Source organism: Notolepis coatsorum, assembly GCF_963971535.1.
Source record: "Notolepis coatsorum genome assembly, chromosome: 3".
Classification (NCBI taxonomy): domain Eukaryota; kingdom Metazoa; phylum Chordata; class Actinopteri; order Aulopiformes; family Paralepididae; genus Notolepis; species Notolepis coatsorum.
The window spans coordinates 165,157,091-165,173,897 of record NC_140167.1 but is presented as its reverse complement, the minus strand read 5'-3'; the positions used below and the strand labels follow the sequence as shown (position 1 = coordinate 165,173,897).

Below are 16,807 nucleotides of genomic sequence, written 5' to 3'. Positions count from 1 at the left end.
GTCTGGTCAAAGTTTAAAAAAAAAAAGAAAGGCTTTGTTTTATTATAACATTTGTTGCAGTAAAATCATTGTGTCTCGTTTGGTCATCTTGTGGAGCGCTGGTCGGCGGGCAGCTAACGTATTAGCTTGTTGTGGTTCTCGCAAGCAGATCAATGGCGGCATGCCCGGAAGTAGAAAATGAATAAACGCTTGCCGATTGGTGATAAGAACAGCAGGAGGTGGGTGCTAGCGGTGTGACGTAATTGGCCGAATCGACTGTCAATCAAAATGGTTCTATTGCATTGGTTGAGAGCGCTGGTTGAGAGAATAGTATCCATCTGCAGGCGCCAGACGATACTGGGAGAGGGATAGTGCTACATGGCATGGTGGAATTAATACCATAAACATATTTCTTGATGTTTCCTTTTTTTAAGTAAGTAAAGAGGCCTACAAATACAAACACACATACAAATATACAGTAGTTTCATTAAAAAAAATAAAAAATAAAAAATTACAAATACTTATTTTTTGCCACAAATATCGGTATCGGTATCGGTATCGGCCGATTCTGTTGAACGGTATCGGTATCGGTGGCCAATTTTCATATCGGTGCATCCCTACTGCTGTCTGTATATATTGTTCGGATCTTTCAAAAATGTTCATTTGAATCCCTCCGAAAGGGTCTGACAGGTACCACACAATGGATGACTCAATGGTTAGTCATTAGAGTTTGTTTATTTTAAACAAACTAGTTGAAATGTTTTTCCACAATACAACTTTATATAATTCCCACAGCTGACCATAGTTTGTAGTTGTAAATTCCACAGCTGACCATAGCAGTTGTAAATTCCACAGCTGACCATAGGTCAAAAACCTGTGAAACAGAACAAAAATGCACAGTAGCATACACATTAATTAAGCATAATATTATTAGTTATATTGTATGTATATTAATATACTATCAATACTACTATTGAATATACATACACTATACATTTCATACACTATACATTTATCAAACCTGCATGTCATGACTCATGTCCCCTTTGAACGAGGGAGAACTACAATAACTACATTTACCAGAATGCCTGGCAATGTTTACTTCCGCATCTCACGCAAGCCATTCAACACCCGTCATCTGGTTAGATTGATTGATTGATTGATTGAAAACTTTATTAACAGATTGCAGAATGGGTACAGTACAGTACAGCTCAATACATACAATTGTTAAGGGCAGACCAGGGAAAGACTTTCGTCTTGTATACATCAGGGTCCCCCATTTTCAATTCATCATATATGACATACATGACATACAGATAGACAGTACTGCTGCTACATCTATACATTTATGACATACCAGATTTGCAAATACAGTACTGTTTGTGATACAAAAAGAGTCCCGAAAAGAGAGTATATATTTGACGTAGAAACTGTACATTGGAGGAGGTTGGGTAGGTGGGGTGGGGTTGGGGGGGGGGGGGGCTGTACATTGAATGACATCAGCCACCATTTAAAAAGGCAGTTGCGCCAACTGCGCATGCTCACAAGCACAAACACCTGTTAAATTATTTAGGCGCCTTTACATGGATTTGATCCTTATATTAAATAAACCAAAAGTCTTGACACATACACAACTGCCTCTTTGCACTGCTGCAGTCAGGCAAGCGCTACCTGAGTCTCATAGACAGCACTGAGAGACTCAAAAGGAGCTACTATCCCCAGGCAAGCGCTACCAGAGTTTCATGGCCAGTACAGAGAGACTCAGAAGGAGCTTCTATCCCCAGGCAAGCACTACCGGAGTCTCATGGCCGGTACAAAGAGACTCAAAAGGAGCTTAGGATGTCTGTTATATGCTAGAATATTATTATTATTATTATTATTATTATTATTATTATTATTATTATTATTATTATTATTATTATTATTTTTTTTGCACTTTTCTGGCTTTTTCTGGTCAGACATGACCGACAGAGGAGAGGGTGAACGGGAGAAGAGTGGGGAAGACATGCGACAAATGATCCCACAGGGGTGTGCAGCGAACCCGGGATGGCCGCGTAGGTGTGCGAGGCACTATGGTATGCGCCACGAGGGCGCCCCTATCTGCTAGAATTTTTTAACCCCTGTCTCTGTCTCTGAGTGAATTTATCGATATAGACATTCCAGTGACCTTCTACCTCATACTGGACATGAGCACCACCGGTCCCATGGAAAAGCTTCTTAACGCCTTCTGTCTGGCCTGCAGCGTTGAACCTTACCTGCTCTGCCTTGACCTATTCTGAGTGGTTTCTCCTGCCCCCCGGGGCATATGGCCCTGAGCCATCGTCTTGTATCTCATCCTGTTTACATGCTTGCAGTAGTTCTTAGTTCTATCCATTATTTAATTTCACAATTCTCTTATATACGTTGATTCTATTGTCACCATGTATGCATGTCCACTACATGTATTTATTGCTCCAACTCCGCCCACTACAAACATGGGAACTCTATAACTCCTGCCCCCATCTCCCCATCTCTCTGAGTGGTTGTCTCGTTGTGTTGACCAAGGTGGTGGATGTCTCGGGGTGATTGCCAAGATTGCAGTGACTGTTCTACCCCCACATTGGTTATGTGCATCATTGAGGTCATGGATCAGCTGCATACCATCTTCTGTCCGACCTACAACGTCTAAACCATGCCTGTTCTAGTTCATTGCTGGGTTACTTCTATTCTATTCACATAATATGCTTACTACATGTATCTATTGCTCCGCCCATCACAAACATGCAAACTGTCTAACGCCTGTCCCCATCTCCCTGTGAGTGGATGTCTCGTGGTGATGACCGGAGTGGTGGACGTCCCGTGATGATGGCTGGGAGGATGCGATCCTCTACACCGACCCCATACCTCAAATAGATCTGTCATCAGCTCTATTTTCAATCTTTCGAAATGTTGCTATTGCATGTACTTATTTGTGTTTCATTACACGTATATGTACATGCTTACCAACTGTTTCGCCTGTTTTATAGCAACACTACTATCACCGACATCTAAGAAGGGAGATCCCCCCTTGAACGGCCCTTCTAAGGTGTCTCCCCTCCACATTGCCTGTGGTGCTTTTTCCCCCCTATTGCTAGGTTTTTAGTGAGTTTGTCCTTACCTTCGTGTGGGGTATGTCTGGGAGTGTTGCATTAATTTATTTATTTTACATTTTACTTTGGACTTCATGGTGTTTTTGTTTTGTTCTTGATTTATTGTGATGTTTCTTCTTGACTTGTTTAAAGAAGACGTGTCCGGCCCATGGGGACATTAATGTGTGTTGTCGGGTGTAGCTAAGGGGCTACACAACCCTGACTGTATTGAAATGCTAGATTAAACCACTACTAAAGAATATTAATTAGCCAGATAGTATAGGTACACAAAATGGCGGACACTCTATTAACTGCGAGGGGACAGTGATACAAAGTTGAATAATCACTTTAATAGTAATAGAAAGCATACATATTATACATAGCGCAGATCTCCTTTAATACGATAATGTCAATGCAACAATGTCAGAGGTAACGATAGTCCTGAACTACGAGTACTCGACCATTGATGCTTGGAATGGAATGAGAAGAAGCGAGCAGCACGGGGAAAGCAAGATGGCGGGTGGAGACGGTAATTCTCTGGAGCTCCTACTCCAGAGAGCCGCAGACAAACTTGGGATAATCCTGTCGTCGCTGGTGAGGAGGGTCTCGTACGGACCGGGTTCCTGTATTCCTAGCGCCCGATGGCAGGATTAATAGCTATTAGTCCAAAAAGCCCGTTGGCATGGTTGCTAGCTAGTTAGCCCTTGTACACTTAGGCCAACCCGCATGTCGTCTTCAATAGGTAGTTAAATCCAGAACGCCGCTGGGTTCAGCTATAAGTCTCTCAACGTTACTTCGCTCGAACAAGTCACTATACTGTGCCAATAGTGGCTCGACAATATTATGTGGTATCTAATTAGCTGTACAGCTCTCTGTCAAGATACGTTGCTTGCCGTCCTGTTACTGCTGCCAAACATTTCTTCTATAACACACACTCTGTCCAGGCATGTCCCAAGAACCCCGCGCATGCGCTCACGCTGTCTACGGCGTTAAGAGTGGAACATATACAAATAAGCGAATGATGAATACTGGTAGGTAAACAGATGACGTGAAAATATATATCTTATATATATAAACAATATATAAGTTATACAAAATAATAAACGCAGACTCTATGTGTTAATCTGAACCTTCAGAACATCGGGCCTTACAAATACATTTTATTTGATCCCCAGGTCACCAGGAGGCTCAATGACTCTATGCAACACTAACCCATCCATTCTACATTCATTGCACACACTCACTTTTAACATTTACTTTAGACACTTTAAACACTTAACACTACACCATTTTATTTATTTATTACTTAAAGATTTGCACTACATCTCTACCTCATTTTTGCATTTTGTTTGCATTTTCTACTTTAGTTTTGTATTTGTAGTGTTTGGTCTTTATTCATTTGAGCACAATCTCAGGAGGCGCATACAGAACCAAGCATTCCACTGTAATGTACATGTACCTTATATGTCACAAATAAAACAAAACTTGAAAGAAACAAGACCATCTTTTATTACAAAATGTTTAGTTATATTGTGTACAACTTAATGTCAATAAGATGTATCTGACCAGAGCAAGAACACGGTGCAGTACCAGAGTACAAACACTGGGAGGCAGCAATATGCCAAAAAGAAAAATAGCAGTGCGCATGTGCACTTCTATGACTTTCATACTTCTGCAGAAACGAAAGAGAAACAGTTTCGCTTTCCTTATGAGTCATGAGTATGTTGTTTCCATTATGTCACAGACAACAGTCGAATTAACAGCCTGTCGTTGAGACCCCGTGGTTGAATGATCAAAATGTCATCCGATGATAATAATAACAACCACCAACGCGTGTGTCTCATCCAGGATTTTAGACCACGGCTGCGTAAACTGATCCAAGTGGACCCCGTCCTGGACCGCATGCACTCCATGGATCCCGAGGTGAAGGAGCAGATCCGCATCAAGGCGAGGGCCGAGGGCGGCCCGCAGGCGGCGGACCTGCTGGTGGACGCGGTGCTCCGGGAGCCGCATCATGACGGCTGGTTCCGGGAGTTCGTGGACGCGCTGGACGCCGGAGGATGTGAACACGCAGCGGACTATGTGGAGCAGGCCCGGTTCCCCAACCCCACCGTGGAGGCGGAGAACGACTACTGCGTCCGACTCCTGGAGCTGCTGTCCCCCAGCCTCCTGGACATGAAGACGCAGGACGTGTGTTTCCTGTGTTTCACTAAAGGCATTCTGACCCACGAGGACAGAGAGATTGTAAGTAGACTGATTGTATATTTTATATAGTCTTTGGATTTGGACTTTATTCTTTGTACATTTTTACTGTATGAAGCACAATCTCAAGAGGCGCATACAGAACCAAGCATTGCAGCACTGTAATGTACATGATTGATTGATTGATTGAAAACTGTATTCAGATTGCAGAATGGGTCCAATATACAGTACAGTGCAGTACAGTACAGTACAGCTCAATACAAACAACTGCTAAGAGGATGAAGACCAGAAAAATACTTTAGTCTTGTCTACATCAGGGTCCTCCATTTTCAATTCATCAAGACATTTAAGACATAATACGGTACTATGTAAGAGAGAACATCATAAAACAGAAAAAAATCAGAAGGGGAAGAAAATGTACATTAGGTGGTGGGGTGGGGGTGATTTTGACATGTACTGGTGTACCTTATGTGACAAATAAAACAAAACTTGAAACTTGAGTAGACTGTGGAGTTGGAACATGAATAACAGCCACCTCGTACCCATACCCTAATTAATGACTCTATAGTAGCATGTACAATAGTGCTGTATACCGTATATTTACTGCATATATATCTAGTCATCATAGGCGGCGGACGGGCTTATGTTCTAGGTAGGCTGTATTGGGAACGCCCCCTCGCGCGTAGCGTGAGAAAAATTTGACCTTTTATTTTTGGTTTCACGCAAACTGTCCAGGTTCTGATTTCATATACACACACACTACTAGGCTATACTACAGCGAGCCCCACTCATTTATATATAGTGCAAATTAAGTGTTCAAATGAAGGCATCCAATAATATATGAACCATTGTCTTACCTTAATGCAGATAAATGCGACGTTTCGTCTTGGTGAGAATTGAATCACAAGTTGCAATGAAGTGAACGTTTTTCGTAATTTAGATCTCATCATGCTTTGAAAACAATGTACATACAGTAGCTCTAAAAAGTGTCCACGATTTGATGAACTCGGACTCTCATCATGTCCTCTTAGAGCAAGCCCTTGTTTGCCAAGATAAAACAACATACAGCCTCAGGTGATCGCTAGTTATGCCTCCTCGCTTCTCTACAAAGCGATCGGCGGGCTGAAATTCAGAACACAGATGTTTGCTTTTGATGTGATTGGCCACATTATTTAACCTGAGCCTATGCGTGATTGGTTACTGCCTGTATACCTGGAATGTTAAACGCTGCCACAGATTGACACCTTCGTCGTTGACACCTCGGCCAGCGAGCCGGCTGCAGCACAAGACACACACTAGCCAGCAGCCTGCGCATATATATTATATACATTTCAACAGCGGCGGCCGCTGGCGCTGGTGCCTTGTGGTTCGCAGTTCACGTTAATAGGTCGAGTTGAAAATGTAATGCTCTGAGATGCTCTGGAGCAATCTCTCTCGGTCTCTCGGATCAATCAAATCAAATAATTAACACATGTATGTTGTCATTTTAAACAACTCACCATTCATTCATTATGCATCAGCAGCAGCTACCCATTGACACCTCCGTCGGGGCGACCCCCCCCCCCCCCCCCCACACACACACACAGACAGGCTGCCTAATTCTGCAGTATGCCCAATATTATTTATATATAAATGCTAAATATTTACATCAGACATGTACAGACAATGTACAAACAAACAATAATTCTACATATTAGGTACAGGCAAGCATATGGTGTTAGAGTTCTGCAGGGATGTTGTTGACAAGTTCTTTTTTAACCATGTTTTGAAGTGGGGGTGGGTGGGGGCTCCTGCCAGTCTTCAGTGTATTCAGGCCGTCTGGAATGTTAAGTGTCACCACACCTATCCATTGACGGACCCCAGCCCCCCCACACACACACAGGTACACAGGGGAAAAAATAAAGGCTAAAAAACTTTTTTTTTTTTTTTTTTAATAAATAAAAATAATGTGTCGACTGGTCTGGGAAAGCACAGCCTGCCCCAGCCTTATACACCCGCCGCCCATGCTAGTCACATCGGTCTGTACATACCTGCATACATATAATCCTTTTTACATATCTGTAGATACTATTGTAAGATTCTGATCAAACTGGCCAGTATCACGTCTTCGTCTGTTTGGCCCTCCATCCAATTCCTCTGCGTTGTGTACTTTTAATGGTCCTGACGTCTCCGATACTGGTAGATAAGATCCTTATCTCCCCCCCGTTAGTGCAATCCATAAACCATAATACTTCTCCACCTCCGTAAGAATTCGACACTTCGACACTGTGAGATACCTTATGAGGAAAAGCGTTGTTTATTGCTATAAACAGAACCTCCTAATCAGATGTTATCAGATGTTATCAAATTGTATCGTCCTTGAAGAGTCTATTCTAATGATCTCTCGGTGTGTTCAGATTGTCCTTTTGTTATTCAGTCCAATAGTGGTCAGGCCTAGTCGTTAGCCTAAGACCATCCTCGTGGTAGCCGAAGCTACTGGTGATGTGCCATTCTCCCCCCCCCCCCCCCCCCTCTCTCTCTAATGAGAGGAGAGAGTCTCTTCTGGTTTCTTCCCTCTTAGTCTCAGTCAGATTTTAGTCTGCCCTACCCGGAAACACCGTTCGACTTATAGGTCTTCGTCGTAGCAACGACGGCCCCCCGCCCCTCTCCTGGTTGTCATGCGACGTGCTGTCATGACGACTGCTAACCTTTCACACCATTAAACGTTTCATCCACTGTTGCATTAAAGAGGTCACCCCTCTCCTCCTGCTCTGGGCCTACACTCTGTTATCTATGTTCTTACAAGGAATGTAAACATTCGGCTGGCTGCTAAACCTTCTGCAGTGATGGCTACTGCCTCTTCTTCTATCACCGTTTTCTAAAGCGAACCATGCACATTTCATTACCACCGTTTTTAGCTGTGGTCATCTCTCCCCAATCTATACATCACATACATTGAAAAAGCACCGTTTTCTCTCACTATCTATATCTTTCACTATGAATTGAAAATGGGGGACCCTGATGTAAACAAGACAAGTCTTTCTCTGGTCTGCATCCCCTTAACAATTGTGTGTATTGAGCCGTACTGTATTGTACCCATTCTGCAATCTGTTCATTCATTCATTCATTGTACCCATTCTGCAATCTATTCATTCATTCATATCCCTTACCTACTCTTATACTAGTTACGCTGCTGGCCAGTATGACTTATTACCATAGTGTCTTTATACCTGTATCACTGTACATATTAATACTACAACTCTGTACATACATCCAGGGGTGTAGCTCCAGATTCTGGGCCCCATGAAAGAATGTATTTGTAGGCCCCCAGTGAATGTAAGCGCGCAAGCGGAATTTTTTTTGGCAATTTTTTTATTGATGAAAACGCATAATATGGTTTTTACCTATACATTCGGATCAGCAGTTCAGCACCCGCACTGTTGGTGGGTGAGCCTAGTAAAGGATGTCGCATTGCGTTCATCTTCAATGAATGGACCAATGCAATAGTCTACCAAAGCCCCCCCTCTTTCTCTATATATCTCACACATACACACACACACACACACACACACTTCAGAAACAAACATAGTATCAATGAGAGCATCAATAATACACCTGAGTGATGTCTAGTAAAAAAAAAAAAAAAAATGTTTGGGGGCCCCCCCAGTGCTGGGCCCTTGGAATCATCCTAAGCTACCCCCCCCCAGCTACGCCCCTGCATACATCTGATTAGCACTATTACTCAGTAGTATTAATTTATATATTTTATATCCAGTTTAATCACCTGTACATACATTGTATATTACTATTGCACTTTACTGTTACATTTGCACTCTGGTCGGATGCCAAACTTCTTTTAGTTGTACTGTAGCCTACTTGTGCTTTGTACTGTATCTAATGACAATAGATTTTAATCTAATCTAAAACGTTGTCCCGTAGAAATGGAACAATGACATTCATTATGCTTCAAGACACAATGGTCAAAGAGACATATCCCGGAAATCTGTATTATATTTACATAAGGCTTACCAATAAATATGACTGCCAGCATGAACAGTTTATTGACACACTGTTTTTTTTTTTTTTTTTTTATCAACTTTTTCTCCCCATTTTTCTATTTTTCCCAATTTCGTATTATCCAATTTTCCCTCCCCCGTCTCGAACATTGTTAGACCATGCCTCCCACTGGTCGGCTGCAATGTGGACGAAGCCTTGCATCACGTGTCCCCTCCGGTACACAAGGAGGCAGCCGTCGCATCTTTTCACCTGTACAGCGCGATCTCTCAGTGGTGAGGAGTAACACGTGGGAGGCTCACGCTGCCCCTGATACTTCCTGATTCTGCTGTACAGGCGCACCAACCGACCTGTAGAAGTCGCTGTCCACTAGGGCTGACCTTCGAAGCTTTTTTTGGCAATCGAACCTTCGGGGCCGAGCTTTTTCGAAGCTTCGAATTTTTTTTTATTTAAATTTTTTTTAATCTTATGTTGTGGGACTTGTACAGCACTTTCGTAAACTTTGTTGTTTTTAAATGTGCTCTATAAATAAAGTGGGTTGGATTAATTAATTAAGTAGCCCCTTTCGTGACTGTGACGCAGCCAACAAGGTTTCACTCGGCTGTGTGATTTAATTCAAGGTGGATTGCTGTTGTCGTTTGAACAACTTCAGATTTCATGGGAACTACCAATCCCCCAAATCAAGAATGTTTAAGATGAATGAAGTAAGATTTTGATTATTTGAAATATGGCCTGTGTAGACTAAACTATGCACAGAATGATGTCAGTCTACAAGGTCCGGATTCTACATGGTCCGGCAATGTAGACCTTGTAGACTCCACTACAGACCAATTATCAGTGAATGTTCATGCATTTTTAAGAATGGCAACTTCCACAAAAAAACAAAGAACTCACCAAAACATCTCAGTAGCACCTTATCTAAATGTTCTATTTCATATATGGAGATTCATATTTATTTATGTATTGCATGCATTTCTACATTTTATTTCCTATTTTGTTTATTCATCCCAGTATCTTTCTTTCTTATGTGTGGAATTCTACAAGGCATGTAGGTGTATATGTGTTTGAGGATGATATCCTTCAAACGGGCAATAGTGATGATATAATTTGGGCAGTGCTGAGCTGGGTTACTTTCCTCCAGTGTATTTGTCCCCCGGCCCCACCCAATGGCCCCATGCGCACACACACACACACATTTACATGTAGTCATTTAGCTGACGCTTTTATCCAAAGCGACTTACAAGTTCTGTACGACAAGACAGCAAGAAGGGTACAACTCTATCAGCTGAGTAACAATGTTTATCAAAGTGTTGCGTGTTACAGTGTAGGTTAGTTTATTAGGACAAGTGCATGACAGTAAGGTTAGTCACGGTTAGATTTTTATTTATTTTTTATAATCATTTCAGATAATGGTTGAAGAAGTGAGTCTTTAGTCGACGGCGAAAGATTGGACGGGATTTGGCTGTCCTAACTGGGATGGGTAGTTCACACACACACACACACACACACACACGTACATTTAAATTTTTTTATTTTTTTTAACTTCGATTTTTTTTTAATGTTCGAAGCTTGTGCCATCGAACGAAGCTTCGAAGCTTAGAAGTATTTAAGACAGCCCTACTGTCCACAACGTCCGATCCCCACCCACCGGCTTTCCCACCCCCTAATACTGCCAATTGTATTAGTATGAACGACCAGCCAAGCCGGAAGCAACACAGAGAGCTGGGCTCGAACCCAGCATCTCCTGCGTTAGTGGCGAGCGCCTTGCCCAACTGCGCCACTTAGCCGACACACTGCGTTTTCAAATGTAATAACATCTACATATTATATGTTATAAAATGTTTGGTCAAATGCAGCGGCATGGGACTCATTCTGCGTACCGGTATTTGCAGCTATTGGCCAGAAGATGGCAGACTAACATTTCACTGCGAATTACTCTGTTTATCATTATTCAAGTTAATTCATAAAATGTTTATTTCAACTTGAAAAATCCCTCATTTACAATGATGTCGAGCATACAAACATAATAAATACAATAGCAAATATACAATAATGGCAATCATAATAAAAACGTGTACAATCAATTCAAACAATTGCAGATTATGGTGGAATGGTTGGTGATCAAGAATTTGGAAGTAATTACGGAAGTAATGATGATGTCCGTGTTCTAGATATCAGCCGACAAGACAAACAACGGGAACAGGAATGGCGCTCGTGAACTGTTGAAAAGAATCGTGAGGAATCGACCGGGCTGGTACTCCACCTTCCTGATGGTCCTGAAGGAGACCGAACACTTAATGCTGTACCGAGACCTGACCGGAGAGAGTCCTGCCCCCACCGGTACTGTTACTGTTCAGCTCACACTTTAGAAAATATAAATAAATACAACTACTAACCTTTGTACTGTCTTTTACTATTAGGTTAAGTAATCTACCTTGTCTATATTACCACCGGCATCTACTATGCTAATATTACTACCTACTATGCTAATATATCTATATTACTATTTACTATGCTAATATTATGTCTATACTACTACCTACTATGCTAATATGTATACACTACTACCTACTATGTTAATAATGTCTATATTACTACCTACTATGCTAATATGTCTGTTTTACTACCTACTATGCTAATATGTTTGTTTTACTACCTACTATGCTAATATGTCTATACTACTACCTATTATGCTAATATATGTATACTACTTCTACTATGCTAATATGTCTATAATACTACCTACTAGGCTTGGGCGGTATAATTTTTTTCATACCGTCATACCTTGCTGACATAATACCCCGGTATACGGTATGACGGTATGACTTTCATTTTCATCAGGGGGGGGGGGGGGGGGGGGGCAACAATATACTCGTTATCACCATACATAACGCTCGCTTATATTGAAACACGTTGAGATTAGGGCCGTTCTTTCAACCTGAAAGTGCACTTTCTTCAACCTCGAATTAAACAAATCACAGAACGGTAGCCACTGCCAGCACCATCCAGGTATCAACGTGAGCTAACGGTAGTTAGTTAGCCGGCACCATCCAGGTATCAACGTGAGCTAACGGTAGCTACTGTAGTTACTGTTAGCCGGCACCATCCAAGTATCAACGTGAGCTAACGGTAGCTAGTTAGCCGGCACCATCCAGGTATCAACGTGAGCTAACGGTTAGGGATGCCCCGATCGATCGGCCACCAATCGTTATCGGCCGATACTCAGTATAAATATGCATATGCAATCTGTGAATTCCGATAATGAGTCATATTCGCCGATCGCGGAAACCGATCAAGCGAAGCTCTCACTCGCTGTCTGTCTCAGACACACACAACCTGCAAACTGCCGCTGCTCCTCCTCCCTAGCCCCGCCCGCCCCCGTGTAGAGTTTGTAAACAAAGAGGACTGAGAGGCGGCTCCTCTGCTCGAGTCTGTAGTGCATTCGACCTGCGCTAACGTTAGCTACCTAGCTATCGTTACTGTTTAAACAAAATTACCCAGTCAACTATTCACGTTTAGTAGGCATTGTCTAACGGTATTTAGCCGGCTAGCTACCGATAGCTCCTGATATCAACAAATGATCCAGAAAGTCTAGTAGTCCATGTTCATACCTCCGTTAGCTTGCGTTAGCTGACGTTAGTTTACTGTTCAAAACGAAATGTCCCATTGAACTAAAGTTCTGTCTTAACGTCATCTAGCCGGCTAGCAGTAGCTACAGATAGCTCTTGATATCAATGTCTTATAACATTGATTTAATGCGTATTCGAGCTGAGGGCTTGCTGAATGTGAAATGACCAAAGCACAGGGTCCCGCTGCAGCGCCGGATAATCCTTTTTGGAGCTGGAGGCTACTAGAGTACACACAGACAGTGGAGCTGTTTGCAGATAGCGAGCATTTTGACTTGTTGCGTGGTGGCGATGTCTCGCAGATAATACAAGTACAAGTCTAATTATATAATATATATATTTTATAAAAAAATATATATATATATATATATATATATATATAAAATAATTTTTAATTTCTTTTTAATCAAAAACAATCGGTATCGGATCGGTATCGGCCGATATGGCTCACGACGATCGGTGATCGGTATCGGTGGCAAAAAACGTGATCGGGGCATCCCTACTAACGGTAGTTAGTTAGCCGGCACCATCCAGGTATCAACGTGAGCTAACGGTAGCTAGTTAGCCGGCACCATCCAGGTATCAACGTGAGCTAACGGTAGCTAGTTAGCCGGCACCATCCAGGTATCAACGTGAGCCAGTTGCATTAGGATTAAAAAATGTCAACACTCACCCCGTTTTATATTACATTCCCAAAGAAGTGCCTCGGTCTCTCGTTGTGCTGGATGAAGTCACTGGCGAGTCGACTCGTGGCGAGGGTTTTGCTTAAATCCGAACAGAGTCCTTTAATTGTCCAAATGCGACAGTGTGGCAGAAAAGTTTAGCTCTTGTTTGACATGCTGCCGCCATCTTGCTCAGCTCAGCTCTGTGCGGGAAAGACGGACTGCCTCCCCTGCCCTCTGCTGGCGCGTGCTGTGTGTGTGCACTACAACCAATGCCGTCCCTGTCGAAACTCCGTTTCAGTGTAATAGAAACTGAAACCCAACTGTGATTTTGACGGTATTGATTTTCAATACAGTCGGTATTTCTAAATACCGTGGTATACCGTAATACCGTCATACCGCCCAAGCCTACTACCTACTATGCTAATATGTCTATATTACTACCTACTATGCTAATATGTCTATACTACTATGCACTCAAGACTGTAGCACTCAAGTTCAACGCTGTTTGATGAACAATCTTACTGACCCTTAGCTGCCAGCGTTGTAACCTTCCTGCTGACTTGTAACAACTTTGTAAGTGGCTTTGGATAAAAGCCTTCAGCTAAATTACTAAATGTAAATGTATGTCTTCGTACTGGATAGTGGATACCAGTAGCTCCAGCAAGTTAGCCACAAAACAAATGGGTTTTGTTGTGCCACGCTACAGCCTCTACCCGAAGCAAATTCGTTTCTTGTTGTTGAGTATGATTGAGCACTTTGTACTAGAGGCTGACATGCGAGTGGATTTTGACTCCCGCTCCTTCACACTCCCACAGAAATAATCCCATCCCATCCCAATCCCGAGTGAGAGTTTAAAAAGAATCCCACTCCCACAGAGACTGATCCCACTCCCTCCCACTCCCGCCCGAATCCCATTGATTTTGTTGTCATAGTTCCCACTCCCTTCTGCTCCCGTTGACGTTTACTCCCGGTCCTGCCCAATCACGTGATTCAAAGTGAATTTGACTCCCATCCCGTGGGAATCCCGAAAAAACTTCATCCTCTACTTTGTACCACCACCATTAACCCATTAACCCTTTCACTGCCACACTACAGAAGGTTAACCCTTTACTATCACACTGATAGTAAAGGGTTAACCTTCTGTAGTGTGGTAGTGAAAGGGCTAACCCTTTGTCGTGTGGCAGTGAAAGGGTTAACCTGCATTGTCACAGTGAAAGGGTTAAACCATTTGGTAGAGTGGCAGTGAAAGGGTTAACTTGACATTAGCTCTGTGGCTAACTCAGGATCAGCTGGGTGTCCAGTATAAAGCACAGCTTGGGTTGTGATGAGGAAGGCTCTACCCTTCAACAGCATCATCAGTGTGTAGGAAACAGGGTAAAGTGTACTCTTTCATCCTCACCTTCGGATGAGATGCTAAACCGAGGTCCTGACTGAATCTCGTCATTAAAGAACCCAGGACGCGTGTACCGCTTCCGCAACGGATTCTATTGCCGGGGTTGCCCTGCCCGGAAATAGAATCCGTTGCGGAAGCGGTACACGCACCCAGGACGCCTATCGCAATGAGTAGGGGGTTCCCCAGTGTTCCTGGCCAAATTCCCAACAGGTCTCTGACATTAAGGCCACTTAATCATCCCTCTGCCTTAATTGGCTGATATCAATCCCTGTCTCCTGAGCCGTTCAGCCATTGTGTAGTGTGATGTGTGCCTGGTGCCAGTCTATGTCAGCCATTAAGCATGCGTAGCCCAAGGTTGGGTGCTACTGCTACCAGTGGTGGTGTAGGAGGCAATTTCCACCCTACATTGTGGGGAGCGCTTTGAGTGTCTAGAAAAGCGCTATATAAATTATTATAATTATCTTTAACCAAACGCCTCTGATAGAAAAGGAGCAACAGTGGCTCAGGAGGTAGAGCGGTCGTCTGGTAATCAGAAGGTGCGATTCCCGCTCCTCCAGGGCAGCATGTCTCATTGAGGTGTGTGAATGTGAGGCATAAGTTGTAAAGCGCTTTGGATAAAAGCTGTTATATAAATGCAGTCCATTTCATTATTATTAAATAGCATTGTGCTAAAACTCAGTCCTTGGTATTTGTGACATACCAGGCACATTTTAGCCTGTTAAGACATTGACTATACGTGTGTGTGTGTGTGTGTGTGTGTGCATCACCGTGTGTGTGTGTGTGTGTCTCTCTGATGTGGTTATGTACAGGTGACGGTGAGGTCCTACCTCCGCTGACGGATGTGAGTGAGCCCACAGGAAGTGATGTTGGCTCAGAGGCGGGGCCAGCTGGAACAGAGGGTTCTGTCGTCCCAGAGAAAGAGACGGAAGTCAGCGGCCCAGTACAGATCATGGATGAGACCACAGGTACTGATTCTGTTCCTCTTCCTGTCCACTACGTGGAGCCAACAGCAAGAGTGGTAGCGGACCGGTTACGTGTTACGTAAGTGTGGTGTCCAAAATATGCCTTTAAACAATCTTTCACTTCACGATCCACACGTAAAAAAATAAACATAAACGCGTACCAGTTCCCCGATTATAGATTGTGTGTGTGTGTCTTGGTGAGGTCACTAGAAAATATCCGCTTCCCGAGACCACGCCCTTTCTACACAGGTGAATGAAACCACCATTACCAACCTCTTTTAAAAAGAAAATGATAATATTCAGATCAAGTGGAAACCGTGGGGTGGAAATCAGAGTGTGTCAATGCGAAAAGTGGCATCTCTGCTCAAATGTGAGTTTTCGAAAGTTCGGGTGATGTTGTGGCGAGGCGGAGGCACTGGTGGAGGTGTTCATTGAGGAGAAGCCGGACTCGCAGGTGTATGTCGATCCAAACATGGCCAGGAAGAACATTGCCTGCCGAATAAAGACTTCTAAAAGTCCTGCATTATGAATAAGTACTATTCCACCAGGGAATAAGTACTTTTCTACCATGGTATGAGTACTATTCCACCATGGTATAAAATGGTAAATGGCTCCATTTATATAGCAGATTTTATCCGAAGTGCTTTACAATTTGTTCCTCACATTCACCCATTCACTCACCCAGTGGAGGAGACCATGCAAGGTGCCAACCTGCTCATCGGGAACAATTAGGGGTTAAGTGTCTTGCTCAAGGACACATCGACGCGCTGCCCGGGAGGAGTTGGAATCGAACCGGGAACCTTCTCATTACCAGACGACTGCTCTACCTCCCGAGCAACTGTCACCCCTATAAGTACTATTTTACCAGGGTATAAGTACT

The 16,807-nt window shown here is 43.1% G+C and overlaps 1 protein-coding gene across 1 annotated transcript in view; it reads left to right on the top strand.

Moving 5' to 3' along the window:
- The first annotated feature begins 4,781 nt into the window (after positions 1-4,781).
- Positions 4,782-16,807, top strand: part of ifih1 (interferon induced with helicase C domain 1) — a 128,473-nt gene continuing 116,447 nt past the window's right edge. Inside the window, exons 1-3 of the mRNA XM_084309410.1 lie at positions 4,782-5,330; positions 11,453-11,621; positions 15,775-15,930. Of these exons, the coding sequence (XP_084165536.1) occupies positions 4,875-5,330; positions 11,453-11,621; positions 15,775-15,930 (781 nt within the window). The 5' untranslated portion in view covers positions 4,782-4,874. The remainder of the gene's footprint in view (positions 5,331-11,452; positions 11,622-15,774; positions 15,931-16,807) is intronic.